This window comes from Salvelinus sp. IW2-2015, linkage group LG4p (genome assembly GCF_002910315.2).
Source record: "Salvelinus sp. IW2-2015 linkage group LG4p, ASM291031v2, whole genome shotgun sequence".
NCBI lineage: Eukaryota > Metazoa > Chordata > Actinopteri > Salmoniformes > Salmonidae > Salvelinus > Salvelinus sp. IW2-2015.
In genome coordinates this window covers 27,364,894-27,380,189 of record NC_036841.1, presented here as the reverse complement: position 1 = coordinate 27,380,189, position 15,296 = coordinate 27,364,894, and the positions used below count along the sequence as shown (strand labels likewise).

Here is a 15,296-nt window from a genome sequence, read left to right as displayed (position 1 = left end):
GAGCCACACGGGAACCGTCATGACCAGTCATTCTGAAAAGTACTTTTTCTCTCATGGCTAACTACCATGAGTTTGAAATGACAGGCTGAGTGGGCGGGGAGATTATATTCATGAGCTCGCATTGACTGACAGCTCTTTGAAACGCCTATGTTAAGCAACTTGGATGCAGTGACCAGTGTTGCAGTAAAATCATCTAAAGGAAATTTGGTGAAACACAAAGTAACTCAAACATAATTAAATTGCATCAATGATATCCTTGTTACAGTTGAAGTCGGAAGTTTACATACACTTAGGTTGGAGTCATTAAAACTCGTTTTTCAGCCACTCAACACATTTCTTGTTAACAATCTATAGTTTTGGCAAGTCGGTTAGGATATGTACTTTGTGCATGACACAAGTAATATTTCCAACAGTTGTTTACAGACAATTATTTCTTATAATTCACTGTATCACAATTCCAGTCGGTCAGAAGTTTACATACACCAAGTTGACTGTGCCTTTAAACAGCTTGGAAAATTCCAGAAAATGATGTCATGGCTTTAGAAGCTTCTGATAGGCTAATTGACATAATTTGAGTCAATTGGAGGTGTACCTGTGGATGTATTTCAAGGCCAAACTTCAACTCAGTGCCTCTTTGCTTGACATCATGAGAAAATCAAAAGAAATCAGCCAATACCTCAGAAAAAAATGTTGACCTCCACAAGTCTGGTTCATCCTTGGGAGCATTTTCCAACTGCCTGAAGGTACCACGTTCATCTGTACAAATAATAGTGCGCAAGTATAAACACCATGGGACCACGCAGCCGTCATACTGCTCAGGAAGGAGACTCGTTCTGTCTCCTAGAGATGAACGTACTTTGGTGTTGAAAAGTGCGAATCAATCCCAGAACAACAGCAAAGGACCTTGTGAAGATGCTAGAGGAAACAGGTACAAAAGTATCTATATCCCCAGTTAAATGAGTCCTATATCGACATCACTTAATGGCCGCTCAGCAAGGAAGAAGCCACTGCTCCAAACCTCCATAAAAAAGCCAGACTACGTTTTGACTGCAAATGGGGACAAATATCGTACTTTTTGGAGAAATGTCCTCTGGTCTGATGGAGGAAAAAGGGGGACGCTTGCAAGCCGAAGAACACCATCCCATCCGTGAAGCATGGGTTGGCAGCATCATGTTGTGGGGGTGCTTTGCTGCAAGAGGGACTGGTGCACTTCACAAAATAGATGGCGTCATGAGGCATGAAAATTATGTGGATTTATTGAAGCAACATCTCAAGACATCAGTTAGGAAGTTAAAGCTTGGTGTATGTATATATTATATATACATACACTGCTCAAAGAATAAAGGGAACACTTAAACAACACAATGTAACTCCAAGTCAATCACACTTCTGTGAAATCAAACTGTCCACTTAGGAAGCACACTGATTGACAATAAATGTCACATGTTGTTGTGCAAATGGAATAGACAAAAGGTGGAAATTATAGGCAATTAGCAAGAACCCCAATAAAGGAGTGTTCTTGCAGGTGGTGACCAAGACCACTTCTTAGTTCCTATGCTTCCTGGCTGATGTTTGGTCACTTTTGAATGCTGGCGGTGCTCTCACCTATTGTGCATGAGAAGACGGAATCTACAACCCACACAAGTGGGCTCAGGTGGCAGCTCATACAGGATGGCACTCAATGTCGAGCTGTGGCAAGAAGGGTTTGCTGTGTCTGTCAGCGTAGTGTCCAGAGCCATGGGAGGCCTACCAGGAGACAGGCCAGTACATCAGGAGACGTGGAGGAGGCCGTAGGAGGGCAACAACCCAGCAGCAGGACCGCTACCTCCGCCTTGGTGCAAGGAGGAGCACTCCCATGAGCCCTGCAAAATGACCTCCAGGCAGCACAATGTGCATGTGTCTGCTCAACGGTCAGAACAGACTCCATTGAGGGTGTATGAGGGCCCGAACGTCCACAGGTGGGGGTTGTGCTGTAACAGCCCAACACCGTGCAGGACATTGGCATTTGCCAGAGAACACCAAGATTGGCCAAATTCGCCACTGGCGCCCTGTGCTCTTCACAGATGAAAGCAGGTTCACACTGAGCACATGAGCACATGTGACAGACGTGACAGAGTCTGGAGACGCCGGTGGAGAACGTTCTTGCTGCTGCAACATCCTCCAGCATGACCGGTTTGGCGTGGGTCAGTCATGGTGTGGGGTGGCATTTCTTTGGTGGGGCCGCACAGCCCCTCCATGTGCTCGCCGAGGAGCTGACTGCCATTAGGTACAGAGATGAGATCCTCAGAGCCCTTGTGAGCAGCTATGCTGAACAATCACATTTGTGGCTGCTGGGTTATTGCAGGGCTCTGGCCGTGGCGTCCTCCTTGCATAAGGGTGAGGTAGCGGTGCCTGCTCTGGTTGTTGCCCTCTACGGCCTCCTCCACGTCTCCTGATGTACTGGCCTGTCTCCTGGTAGCGCCTCCATGCTCTGGACATACGCTGACAGACACAGCCAAACCTTCTTGCCACAGCTCGCATTGATGTGCCATCCTGGATGAGCTGCACTACCTGAGCCACTTGTGTGGGTTGTAGTAGCCCGTCTTATGCTACCACTAGAGTGAGAGCCACCGCCAGCCATTTCAAAAGTGACCAAAACACAGCCAGGAAGCATAGGAACTGAGAAGTGGTCTGTGGTCACCACCTGCAGAATCACTCCTTTATTGGGGTGTCTTGCTAATTGCCTATAATTTCACCTTTTGTCTATTCCATTTGCACAACAGCATGTGAAATGTATTGTCAATCAGTGTTGCTTCCTAAGTGGACAGTTTGATTTCACAGAAGTGTGATTGACTTGGAGTTACATTGTGTTGTTTAAGTGTTCCCTTTATTTTTTTGAGCAGTGTATATATATACACCATTTGGCAGGGATCTTGGGATGCAGATCACAGCATCAATGACCGATGTGTTGACCTGACAACTGCGTCTGAGTTTTGAACGACCCATTCCCGCCTTTTGTTCCATGCTGGCTGAACACCTAGCTAGCCAGTAACTAGCTAACACCATACACAGATGGAAGGGGAAACACAAGTATCGTTGCCATAGATGAATAGGGTCAACTTTTAATTATATTTGCTGACACTCTACAGTCAAATTTTGGCATCATTAGAGTAGCTATCTAGCTATATAAACCACGCCTCTCTGCAAACACAAACACGCCTTCTCCGATGTCGGTTACAAGGCGGTACTTATTTAAATAAGGTAAGAGTATATCGTGTTAACATTGGTGTATTAAAATGAAAGTTAAGGTGATGTCACCTTGTCCCCTTAATAATGAATCCTAGTGTTCGACATGGGGGAGGGGACCAGTAACTTTGTGATCAAACTTTATCAATATAAAAGCAACAGTCATTTTTCATACTTTAGTCATCATACTTTCATCTGGTTTCCTTCAGATATCAGCAATTTTCATGAAAAACATTATTTTGACTGTTCATAACCTTTAAGCATTATATGATACAAAAGTATATTTTAATTTTACATTGTTTGTTAAAGTGTTTACAAAAGTATCCTGTCTTTCCTAACCTCCACAGGCTACACCTTTTTCGCCCTCTTTGAGTATTGTGTGGTGTTCTCCAACATGGCCTTCCACCTAACAGCCTTCTGGGACTTTAAGAGCAGAGAGATGGTGGTCATCTCACCAGAGGAGGGTAAAGACTTCTGACTGGGAAACAGAGGGTCAGGTGACAGGTGTTCAACCACTCAGAACACACCTAGCGGAGATGATGCTGTTGCAGAGGAGGAGGAGCAGGAAGAGAGCGCCTTCTTCCATATATTTACATGATGGCGGATGTCATGACTGTAAATAATCACTTTATTTATCTGGACTGTTCAACCTGAAAGTCAATCCTACTGTACCAACATTTTGATAATGTTGATATTAACATACTGTATGATAAATGACAGACTTAGAGTCCTCTATGATTTGGGACAGTGGGGCAACTTCGACTTGATCACCTTGACTTAAGAGTATGTCCTTCTTTAGTCATGCTCACGTGTCTATGACTTATCACTTGTGAAATTCGGGAAATGCTGACTGTTGCCAATGATGTGATCTGAAGAGAGTGTCTTCAGCTCTTTGTAGAAAGTATTTTTAAATGCATCACGAACTGTGGACAAACGCAAATATGATTTTGTATATTCTCAAGTAGAGAGAGATATCTTAAAGGTATTAATAGTCTAATAGTGATTTTTTTGTGTAAACATTAAGCTTTATTAAACAATTATTTTAGAACCTTTTTGTTATTTACCATAACATGCTTATTCTTAGTGAGTCAGTCAGTCAGTGAGGTCCACAACCTAAATTAAGGAAGTTACAAATAAATGTACTTCCTCGTTTGTAAAGACGGAGAGAGTGAGCGAGACAGAGAGAGAGAAAGAGAATGAGATGGAGAGAGAGAGAGAGAGAGAGACAGAGAGTGAGAGAGACACACAGAGAGAGAGACAGAGAGAGAGAGACATAGAGACAGAGAGAGAATGAGATGGAGAGGTAGATCCAGATAGTACTAGAGTGGGTGTTGTATACAGTCACATACAGTATATACTATACTAAAACAGTAAGGACATATATCTGTATGTCCCTCCACTGCTCTCACACAAAGAGGTGTCTGTTATCCAGCAGGCAGAGCAAAGGCCTTATTTCACTGTCAAATGAGTCCAGTGGCCTGAGGTGTGAGAGAGGACAGTGATTGTGCAACAAATGAAAATTTATGTTTCACAACTCTGTAACAGCAAGCTGGATCATTTCACTTCCAAATCATTCTCAGGCAAATCAGGGACGTCATCGTTGTTTAGTATTTAGGTTTCTATCACATCCCATGACTCCATTGGAAAGGGTTTGGCATTCTTGAAGTATTAATTTAATTGTATGCATTGATCAACTAAATGAATCAACACATTTATTTGCTGTTCCTGAATAAAGACATGTCACAGTAATCTACACTACAGTTTGCACATAATTTCCATCTCTCGTTTATAACAGTACAGAAGATGTCATAATAATAATTTGGTGGGTGCTTATGTTTGAATTGAGATACCCCTGAGACACCCTCGAAGAGTGGGGTCATGGCCTTCTCAAAATAGTTACACAACATTGAAACATCTAGAACCCCAACTTAACTAAAATAGATAATAAGCTAAGGACTTTCAGAGGGAAGTTACAACCAGGTTCCATTTCTCTCTCCTCTATCTCTCTCACACACACACACACACACACACGCACACGCACACGCACACACACGCACACGCACACTGACTAAGGACCTTCGATAGGAAAATCAGCCTATGCATTTCTTATCAAAAACCTCTCCCTGCATTTCCTCTTTTGTGTCCAGCATTCAACACATTCAGACAAAGTTGAATAGCACTAACAGCACACAACACACCTGATGGTGTAAAAAAACATATTTCTATGATACAACAAATTATCTGTGAAAAATAAGTATTAATTATGGGAGGATGGATATTTAAATTCCTGATATTTTTTTATTATTTTTGTAAAGGCCATACATGTCAAAATGTGACAACAATACAAGCACTGATAAATGAGAGAATGTATCTCCTCATCAGAAAGTCTCAGGTCTTGTTTGTTAATTGCTATAAAGGAAGAGGGCAACATAATGGATATACAAAAGCAAGGATTCTTACAGACAGCATTTGACCCAGGCCCTTCTTGCCTATCTAACATTGGCTCAGTTTTGAGGCATCCATCTTGAGCCAATGCCTCTTCCTCAATGATCCCCTTGTCTCAAGGAAGTCTTGATATGGCAGGGTTTGTTATCGGCAGTACAACAAAAACATATTTCACAATAAAATCAACTCCAATGGTTTACACACATTCAATGAATTAATATCGTTCTGTTTGATTTGCATACGTGATAGTATCTCTACTGCCTTTACAATAGCACACAGGGTTTCCTACTGCCTTTACAATAGCACACAGGGTTTCCTACTGCCTTTACAATAGCACACATGGTTTCCTACTGCCTTTACAATAGCACACAGGGTTTCCTACGGCCTTTACAATAACACACAGGGTTTCGTACTGCCTTTACAATAGCACACAGCGTGTCCTACTGCCTTTACAATAGCACACAGGGTTTCCTACTGCCTTTACAATAGCACACAGGGTTTCTTGGTGGCGACAGGTTGTGGGTTGAGAAAGGCTCGTACACCCTCAGCGAACACCTCTTTGATTCCGTCTTGGTTGAGGGCAGAGCATTCAAGGTACTTGATGGCTTGGATCTGCCTGGCCAGGGCGGTGCCCTGCTGTTGGGTGATGGTTGTCTGGTTCTGATCCTTAAGCTTCTTCAACACCTCCGGGTCATTACGCAGGTCCTTCTTGGTGCCCACCAGTAGAATGGGCGTATTGGGACAGTGGTGGGTGACCTCCGGGTGCCACTTGTGCTTGACGTTCTCAAAGGAGGGGGGGCTGGCAACAGAGAAGCAGATGACAAACACGTTGGTCTGAGGGTAGGAGAGGGTGCGCAGGCGGTCGTACTCCTCCTGGCCTGCTGTGTCCCACAGGTTGAGGCTAATAGTCCTGCTGTCCACAGTCACTTGGGCGCTGTAGTTGTCAAACACAGTGGGGATGTACTCCTTGGGGAAGGCGTTGGTGGTGTAGGAGATGAGTAGGCAGGTCTTCCCTACTGCACCGTCTCCTACCACCACACACTTGATGCTCTGCATTCTGACCCCTTCACTCTCTCAGACACCTGGACATGAGAAACACAGGGAGAAATGCACTTTATGCTACAATGTTCAGACGCACTTTACACCAAAAGAGAGACACTGGCTAGGGCCCAACAAATTTAAACTGTTGAAAATGAGGTCTGTGGTTTAAATTGCTCTCACACTTTATCGGGTACGAACATCACTCTCACACCCTCATTTACACAGTACAGTTTGACACTATCTATTTTTATCCGTCTTTGTTTATCTACTGGCTTTCATTTCAACTTGAACATTATGTTAATCTGTGGGCCTACTTCATTTATAGTTACAGTACATAAGGCCTGTGTTCCCCATGAATTCAAGTGTGAACACTGAAACTGCAAAATATGGGTGGAGACTGCAGAGTTTGAAATACATGCAGTAATTGTAATTCATTGTGAGAGAGGAGAGCTGGACTCTTCCCACTGCTCTCTGAGAATGTTGGAGAAAATGTGAATATAACTAAACCCAGTCTACAGGGACCCGAGCCTGGGAGCACTGAAATGTACTTCTCTGTACACTGACTGGGGATAGTTCATCAAATCCAATAAACCTTTGTATGCCTACCACCACTGATGCATACCTTTGGCTTATCCACTGAATATCTATGATAGGTGAATTTCACTCATTTTAGGCCATCAACAAGGCCATAGCATTCTGATCGTGTACATTTCTCATTTCATTCACCTAGATTATTAAGAAAAGGGCTATGTGTTAATAGGGCCTAATAGTAACCCTGAAATTAGAAAAAGAGTTCAACATAAGTTACAGTAAAGTTTTTTCACCATTATCATCATTTTACAGAAAAAGAGTCAGCAGAGCAAGTTAGAACTTTATATGGGCTAAATGAAACACAAAATAACTGTCACAAATAAATATTACAATTGTGGATTTTAACATTGCATGCCATATCGTAGGCCTATAGAGTTTGATATAGAATAGCGCCTACCAAAATTATAACGGCAGTTGGCTACCTCGCCTTATGGTGCGTCACCCAAGTGCTTCCGTAAGATTATGTGTTACAGCCTACATATCTATTATACAGTAGTAGTACATAATTACAACAATTTGACAACAAAAACATGCAAAGGTTAAAAACAAGTCAGACTCACCAAACATACTTTCTTTAATGGCAGGTTTTGTATGAACATATAGCCTACAATCTGTCCGAGAGCGTCAAAGCAGTCAAGCAAAGTGTTGCTGTAGTGGAGGAAGTGTGTGTGTTCGCTGAAGAGGAAGTCACTCGAGAAAAATGGCACTGTGAGGAAGTGTATTGTCTCCCCACCACGACAGCCTGAGCTATTGTTTTAAGTATACGTTGCTGGTAGAATATTAAACAGCATTTTTAAATAAAATTGTTACCCAATGAATTACCTTATTTGACATTCAAATGTACAGAATAGGAATAACCACATAGTTGTTAGAGGCCCAGTGCAGACAAAATTCAGTGTTTCCTGTGTTTTATATCATATTGTACAACAGCTGATGAAACTAACACTGTAGAAGTGGGAAGAAAAGGGATCAGTGTTATTCCTGATTGTTGCCGGTTGAAAATATATTCTACACAAGAACATCTAATCCTCAGGTTTGCAATGGGCGGGAGTTTTGGCTTGCCTGGTGACATCACCAGGCAGTAAATTGGTTAATAGACCAATAACAAAAAGAGTTCCAAACCTCTCTGACAATAACAGCTAGTTTTCAGTTTTCCCCTCCACATTCAGACCACTCCCTGACAGTCCTATCAAAGTTCTTGCTTGAGAAATATATTTTTTTTTGTCAATTTTAATGGAAAACTATTAAAGTATGGTACTTAATTGTTACCCAGAAATGATTTGATATTAATATAAACATGGCTGCATTGGGCCTTTAAACTAAGACTTTATGATTTAGCATTAGCTTATGATACAGTATATTATCAGATCAAGGTGTATCATACATCTTTATTATAAGAAGTTGGGATTTATCATGATAAGGCCTACATGATAAGGCCTATCCCATTGAGGCTCAAATCTGTTCTGATGGGAGGCATCAGTTCCATCAGAAGATGCCCCCCTCTTTTTCCCATCAACACATCTCCTCCACTTTTATTGCTAGTGTTGTGTAGCCTACAGCCTCAAGGTGGCATACTTGAGCTTAGTTGTGTGGGACTGATGAGTCGATGAGCTCCACTGTTCCTTTGTTCTGATAGCCTACATAGCCTACATAGACACCACATTATTGTATCTGTCCTAATTTTGAGATCACAGGCAGCGCCATTGAGGCCATCTCCATTTTGAAGTAGTCCATTTTCTTCTTTAACTACATTGAACAAAAATATAAAATATAAATATAAACCATTTCAAATATTTTACTGAGTTACAGTTCATATAAGGAAATCAGTCCATTTAAATAAATTCCATAGGCCCTAATCTATGGATTTCACACGACTGGGAATGCAGATATGCATCTGTTGGTCACAGATACCTTAAAAAAAGGTGGGGGTGGATCAGAAAACCAGTCAGTATCTGGTGTGACCACCATTTGCCTCATGCAGCACAGCACATCTCCTTGATCAGGCTGTTGATTGTGGCCTGTGGAATGTTGTCCTACTCCTCTTCAAGGGCTGTGTGAAGTTGCTGGATATTGGAGGGAACTTGAACACGCTGTCGTATACGTCAATCCAGATCATCCCAAACATGCTCAATGTGTGACTTGTCTAGTGAGTATAGAAGAACTGGGACATGTTCAGCTACCAGTAATTGTGTACAGATCCTTGCGACATGGGGCCGTGCATTATAATGCTGAAACATGAGGTGATGGCAGCAGATGAATGGCACAATGATGGGCCTCAGGATCTCATCACGGTATGTCTGTGCATTCAAATTGCCATCAATAAAATGTTATTGTATTTGTTGTCCGTAGCGTATGTCTGACTATACCATAACCCCACCGCCACCATGGGGCACTCTGTTCACAGCGTTGACATCATCAAACCACTTGCCCACACAACGCCATACAAGCTGTCTACAATCTGAAAGGTACTGTTGAAACCGGGATTCATCCGTGAAGAATATACTTCTCGAGCGTGCCAGTGGCCATTGAAAATTAGCATTTGCCCACTGAATTAGGTTACAACCCTGAACTGCAGTCAGGTCAAGATCCTGGTGAGGATGACGAGCACATACTTGAGCTTCCCTGAAACGGTTTCTGACAGTTTGTGCAGAACTTCTTTTGTTGTGCAAACCCACAGTTTCATCAGTTGTCCAGGTGGCTGGTCTAAGATGATCCCACAGGTGAAGAAGCCGGATGTTAAGGTCCAGAGCTGGCGTGGTTACACGTGGTCTGCGGTTGTGAGGCCAGTTGAACATACAGCCAAATTCTCTAAAACAACATTGGAGGTGGCTTATGGTAGAGAATTTAACATTTAATTCTCTGGCAACAACTCTGGTGAACGTTCCTGCAGTCAGCATGCCAATTGCACACAATCTGTGGCATTGTGTTGTGTGACAAAACTGTACATTTTAGAGTGGCCTTTTATTGTCCCCCAGCACAAGGTGCACCTGTGTAATGATCATGCTGTTTAATCAGCTTCTTAATGTGCCACACCTGTCAGGTGGAAGGATTTTCTTGGTAAAGGAGAAATGCTCACTAACAGGGGTGTAAATACATTCCTGCACAAAATTACGTTTTTCTTTGTATAGAACATTTCTGGGATCTTTTATTTCAGCTCATGAAACACGGGACTAACACTTTACATGTAGAGCTTATATTTTTGTTCTTTGTACTTGTATGAGTTGGCAAACAAACTGAATGGGTGCACACTGCCACCTAGAGTGTGTTGTTTGAACAGGTAAAAATCCAAAGTTGGCGATTTACTGCCGCAGTTATGGAATGTATTATTCATTGCCTGATCCTTCCTGGTGACCTGGATGGAATTATGTGATCATTCCTTAACCAATACGAAGTCCCACCCAGTGACTACTTCAAAATGGTGAAAATCCTCAATGGCTATGCCCGTGCTAAAATGTATTTTGGGCGCTAGAGTTCTCTATCTATCTCTATGCCTCAAAAATCTCAACGAATTTATTTGTGTGTGAAGCCAGCATGAGCAACAGCTAGCAACAATAAGGCTGTGACCTACAGTAGGAGATTTCCTTAAAAAAAATGTCCTGCGTTGATATTGCTACAAACGTAGCATACAAATGGTCGGTATTAATTTAGATAAAATATATTTAATTAACTAGGCAAGTCAGATAAGAACAAATTCTAATTTGCAATGACGGCCTACTGGGGACCAGCGGGTTAACTGCCTTGTTCAGGGGTAGAACAACAGATTTTGTTAACTTTGTCAGCTCGGGGACTTGATCCAGTAATCTTTCAGTTACTGGCCCAACACTCCAACCACTAGGCTATCTAGGTGTGGTATATGGCCAATATACAAAGGCGAAGGGCTGTTGTTCTTCCCTACGACGCAACGTGGAGTGCCTGGATACAGCCCTTAGCCGTGGTATATTGGCCATATATCACAAACCCCCGAGGTGCCTTATTGCTATTATAAACTGGTTACAAACGTAATTAGAGCGGTACAAATAAATGTTTTGTCATACCCTGAATACTGATTGGCTGACAGCCCTGGTATATCAGACCATATACTACGGGTATGACAAATCATGTATTTTTACTGCTCAAATTATGTTGGTAACCAGTTTATAATATAAATAAGGCACCTCGAGGGTTTGTGATATCTGGCCAATATACTTCGGTTTAGGGCTGTTCTTAGGCACGACGGGCCTTATTGCTTAAATATATAATAACTGTAACATAATTAGACATCCGAATATATTTTTTATTTAATAATTCATTTACACCGTTTACAGGGCTGTATAATTATTTTGAAGGATTATCAAAAAAACTGAACAGGAAGTGATTCGTTAATATTGCTGGATTCACATGGGTGAAGCAACCCAGTCTGAAGAATTTTTTTTTGTGTGTGGGGGAAACCGGCTGTAGCGGACATGTAGCTAGTGCATTACAACCGCTCTGTGTTTGAATCAATCATAAATACTTTTTTCTTACTTGAGTGTATTTTATCCAGTAAATTGACGTAAAAGGACGGGGTTGCTAAGTTGATCGCGTTCTGTCACTGTTGCTAGTTCTTGTGCTATGATTATCGGTTTAGCCAATCTTCCTAGCTGCTGACAGTGGTCTGAAGGCTGCTGTTCTGTTGTGGTGGTGAGCTACCCGAAGAAGCGGCCCCGACCATAACGTTAGCTAGCTGGCTTTATCCAAGTGTCTGTTTGTCGACCTCCACGTATCTGTTAGTCGACCACCTCGGCCATTGCATTGGATTGTCTGCGCATTGCTGGCTGGCTAGCTAGCTACCTAACGTTAGCTGGCTAAACAGAGCGGAAAGTCATCTGTCATATGCAGATATGACAGCCAACTAGCTAGCTAGCCAGCTAACTTCGCTCTTTATCCATGGAATACAAATGGGTTTCTCTTTGGAGTATGAACCTACGATTGATGGCGTGCCTTTGAGTCTACGGTAACCAACAAGAGTTGTAATAAGAAAAGCATCCAATGCAAAAGTATTGAAAGGTAACTAACTAGCTACTATACATTTAATGGCTACCTAGAAAATCATGAAACGACTTACTTGATTATGATAGCTATTCAGGCCGGGCTGTCAAGCTCCCAGCTGTCACTTTTTTGTTTTGATAACGTTGGTTAGCCAGACATGTATGTAGCTACTGACTGGTAACGTTAGCTATGGTTGCTTGTTATCCATGTGCAGTTAATATAGCCTTGTAATGTAATATAATGATTTTATTGATGGTGAAATTGTTTGCTAGTAGTGTTATGGTTTAGTATTAGCCAACCACTGATTTTTGTGAGAGCCTGTTATCTGCCTTTAGCCCTATGTGACTTCTATACTATGTCTGTTGATATTTGGCTTGTAAAGCTCTGATGTGATCTCATTTGTCATTGTTGTTTGAAATCTGAAGTTGGCATAGTCAAATCACTAGGCTAGTAGCTAACATTGTAGCTATGTATGCGTGATGTCCCTCTAACATTTCCTCTCCATCCTCTTCCTAGCAAACCTCCATTATGGATTTCAGCAAATCGTTGACCTTGTGGATTGCATGCTTATGCCTCCTGAGGGAAAGCTGGACGGTACACGCCAGCTCAGACCACCATCATATTGATAATGGTGTGTCAGGTATGTAAATATCATTCAGAAAGTTCTGAACGTTATGACACACATGTAATCATTCAGCCCATATGCCAGCACGTGTATTCATACAATACTTCATACACAATGTGATCCAAATCGGACACATTGTAGACATTTGTTGCATTATCAGTGTACTACAACCTCCTCTACCATTCCTGTATTTAGAAATTGTGCCGGCTCTAAATGTAGCCGTGCTGAGAATAGTTAGGGTATGCAATCTCCATTAAGCTCTGTTCTCGGGTGATCATGGCACACTGTCAAGTCAGGGAGTCGTGCATCTTCGTAGTGAGTTTGTTTTGTTACCTATTGACAAGTCAGTCAAAACATTTTTCACTCATCTTCACTAGTTTTGCCACAGCATTCCGTGTCAGAACAAAACGGATATGTGAAAGGATTGTCATAGGTTTTGTTTAAACTAAACTACATGGCACTGAGCATTTTTGGGACTTAGCAAAAATGGAAGGAACATCATATAAGTGCCTACGCCTCATGTCAGCTACAATAGCAGGCTAGACGTAGCCTATTCATTGTTAGTTTCGACTGGATCAGACCCTAGATTTATGGAAATGTTAGCTGTGTTGATTGTGAATGTCCTAACCAGTCTCTTCTGGCGTTCCCTGTTTGGTGGGTATGGATCATGCATCGTCATGTCATATTTATACAGCTGAGGGCAAATTAAGTGCCTGCCCATCATTTTATCATCACTGTTTATACAGGGCTCTTATGATTACACTTGAACAGTGTTGATGTTGAACTTGTGGCATTTGTAATTTATCATGTAGTGCCATGCTTCCTGTCCAAAGGGCCCTTAACTAATGTATGCCTATTCCTGAAACAATTGAGACGTTTAGAAATGAATAACAGTATCTTTGAAGACCACTCTCGGCCCTGACTTTTGTAAGTAAGTCTATTCCATACCACTTACATTAATTGTGCCTCTACTTGTAAGGTCTTTGAATTGACATCATGCATTGAGGCCAGACTGCGTAAAGGCTTGGACAGGAGCCTAGTCATGGAGTGATACAACATGTTTGGCTATTACAGTGACCCATCTCCAATAGAGATTGTATTTGTGGTAAAACATTACACGGTTTTAGTGGTTTCTATGGACCTGTTGGTGGTGAGACATTCAGTGAATGTGGCCTAGCTAGCCACATGCATAATGTATAGGTTAGTGTCTGTGCTCAGCAACAGTTTTACTAGCTCGTGGCGTTTGTGTGATGAAGAGGCTCGGTGCCTGAAGAGGGTTGACTACTACAGACTACTGCCTGCTACAGTAAGCCTGGTTGGGCATCCTGGAGTCAGGATGGGAAACAGTAATTACACCGGCAGTGAACTGGAATGTTCCAGAGGGCAAGTGCGTGTTCAATCTTCTACAGGCACACATACAGAGAGAGTGTTACATAACGTAAAGCTTTTGAAAAGGTTGTCTAGTATGTAAATACCTGATCTCCAGACCCAGTAAGTTTGCAAACCAAATGAGAAAGAGGGTGTGAGTGAGAATAGCAGGTGATAAACGTCATAATTGTTTTCATAATGGCAGTGTTTTCTGAAGAAGCACTGGGCTGGAGTTCTGGAATGTAGACCCACTCGTTTTTTCAAATACCCAAAACAACGGCCCAAAAGTAGCATTTTTAACCACAACCATCACACACTTGGGCTGTAGACTTAACCTTTATTTAGTAGGCTAGCAGTGTTCAGCACACTGACTTGGGTTGTAGACTTAACCTTTATCTAGTAGGCTAGCAGTGTTCAGACACTGACTTGGGTTGTAGACTTAACCTTTATCTAGTAGGCTAGCAGTGTTCAGCACACTACTTGGGTTGTAGACTTAACCTTTATCTAGTAGGCTAGCAGTGTTTCAGCACACTGACTTGGGTTGTAGACTTAACCTTTATCTAGTAGGCTAGCAGTGTTCAGCACACTGACTTGGGTTGTAGACTTAACCTTTATCTAGTAGGCTAGCAGTGTTCAGCACACTGACTTGGTTGTAGACTTAACCTTTATCTAGTAGGCTAGCAGTGTTCAGCACACTGACTTGGGTTGTAGACTTAACCTTTATCTAGTAGGCTAGCAGTGTTCAGCACACTGACTTGGGTTGTAGACGTAACCTTTATCTAGTAGGCTAGCAGTGTTCAGCACACTAAGTTGTGTGGGTTGATTCGGAGCCCCCAGTGAGATTTATGCTGTTAGGTTGCTGCATTTAAATAACAGTTTGACCTGGAATGGATTTGTCAGTCAGTAATCTGGAGCCGTATTAGCATGGAGGCTGTCATTTTGAGCTGCATGGTTATTGTCAAACTGCCACTATAGATGGTGTTTGAGATTTGGT

The 15,296-nt window shown here is 42.1% G+C and overlaps 3 protein-coding genes across 8 annotated transcripts in view; 2 read left to right on the top strand and 1 right to left on the bottom strand.

Moving 5' to 3' along the window:
- Window positions 1-4,978, top strand: part of LOC111960785 (post-GPI attachment to proteins factor 2-like) — a 29,499-nt gene extending 24,521 nt beyond the window's left edge. For all 3 annotated transcript variants that reach the window (XM_023982990.1, XM_023982989.1, XM_070439289.1), the window contains one exon: window positions 3,573-4,978. In XM_023982990.1, the coding sequence (XP_023838758.1) occupies window positions 3,573-3,703 (131 nt within the window). In that variant the 3' untranslated portion in view covers window positions 3,704-4,978. The remainder of the gene's footprint in view (window positions 1-3,572) is intronic.
- Window positions 4,979-5,499: 521 nt separating this feature from the next.
- Window positions 5,500-7,989, bottom strand: LOC111960787 (rho-related GTP-binding protein RhoG). Of its 2 annotated transcripts, none has more exons than XM_023982991.2 (2): window positions 7,863-7,989; window positions 5,500-6,752 (listed from the first exon to the last, which is right to left on the bottom strand). In XM_023982991.2, exon 2 carries the CDS (start codon window positions 6,724-6,726, stop codon window positions 6,151-6,153), a length of 576 nt encoding a protein of 191 aa, XP_023838759.1. In that variant the 5' UTR covers window positions 6,727-6,752; window positions 7,863-7,989; the 3' UTR covers window positions 5,500-6,150. The 2 variants fall into 2 exon arrangements, with proteins under 2 accessions (XP_023838759.1, XP_023838760.1); XM_023982992.2 differs by having other exon boundaries at window positions 7,872-7,983.
- Window positions 7,990-11,679: 3,690 nt separating this feature from the next.
- LOC111960783 (stromal interaction molecule 1) overlaps window positions 11,680-15,296 on the top strand; it is a 62,568-nt gene continuing 58,951 nt past the window's right edge. Inside the window, exons 1-2 of one of the 3 annotated variants that reach the window (XM_023982987.2) lie at window positions 11,680-12,327; window positions 12,826-12,949. In XM_023982987.2, coding sequence (XP_023838755.1) covers window positions 12,838-12,949 — 112 coding nt within the window. In that variant the 5' untranslated portion in view covers window positions 11,680-12,327; window positions 12,826-12,837. The remainder of the gene's footprint in view (window positions 12,328-12,825; window positions 12,950-15,296) is intronic. The other 2 variants (XM_023982988.2, XM_070439283.1) reach the window with 2 other exon arrangements.

What these genes read in the sequence shown, in the direction of transcription:
- LOC111960787 (XM_023982991.2), bottom strand. Translation starts at nt 6,726, where the DNA reads ATGCAGAGCATCAAGTGTGTGGTGGTAGGAGACGGTGCAGTAGGGAAG.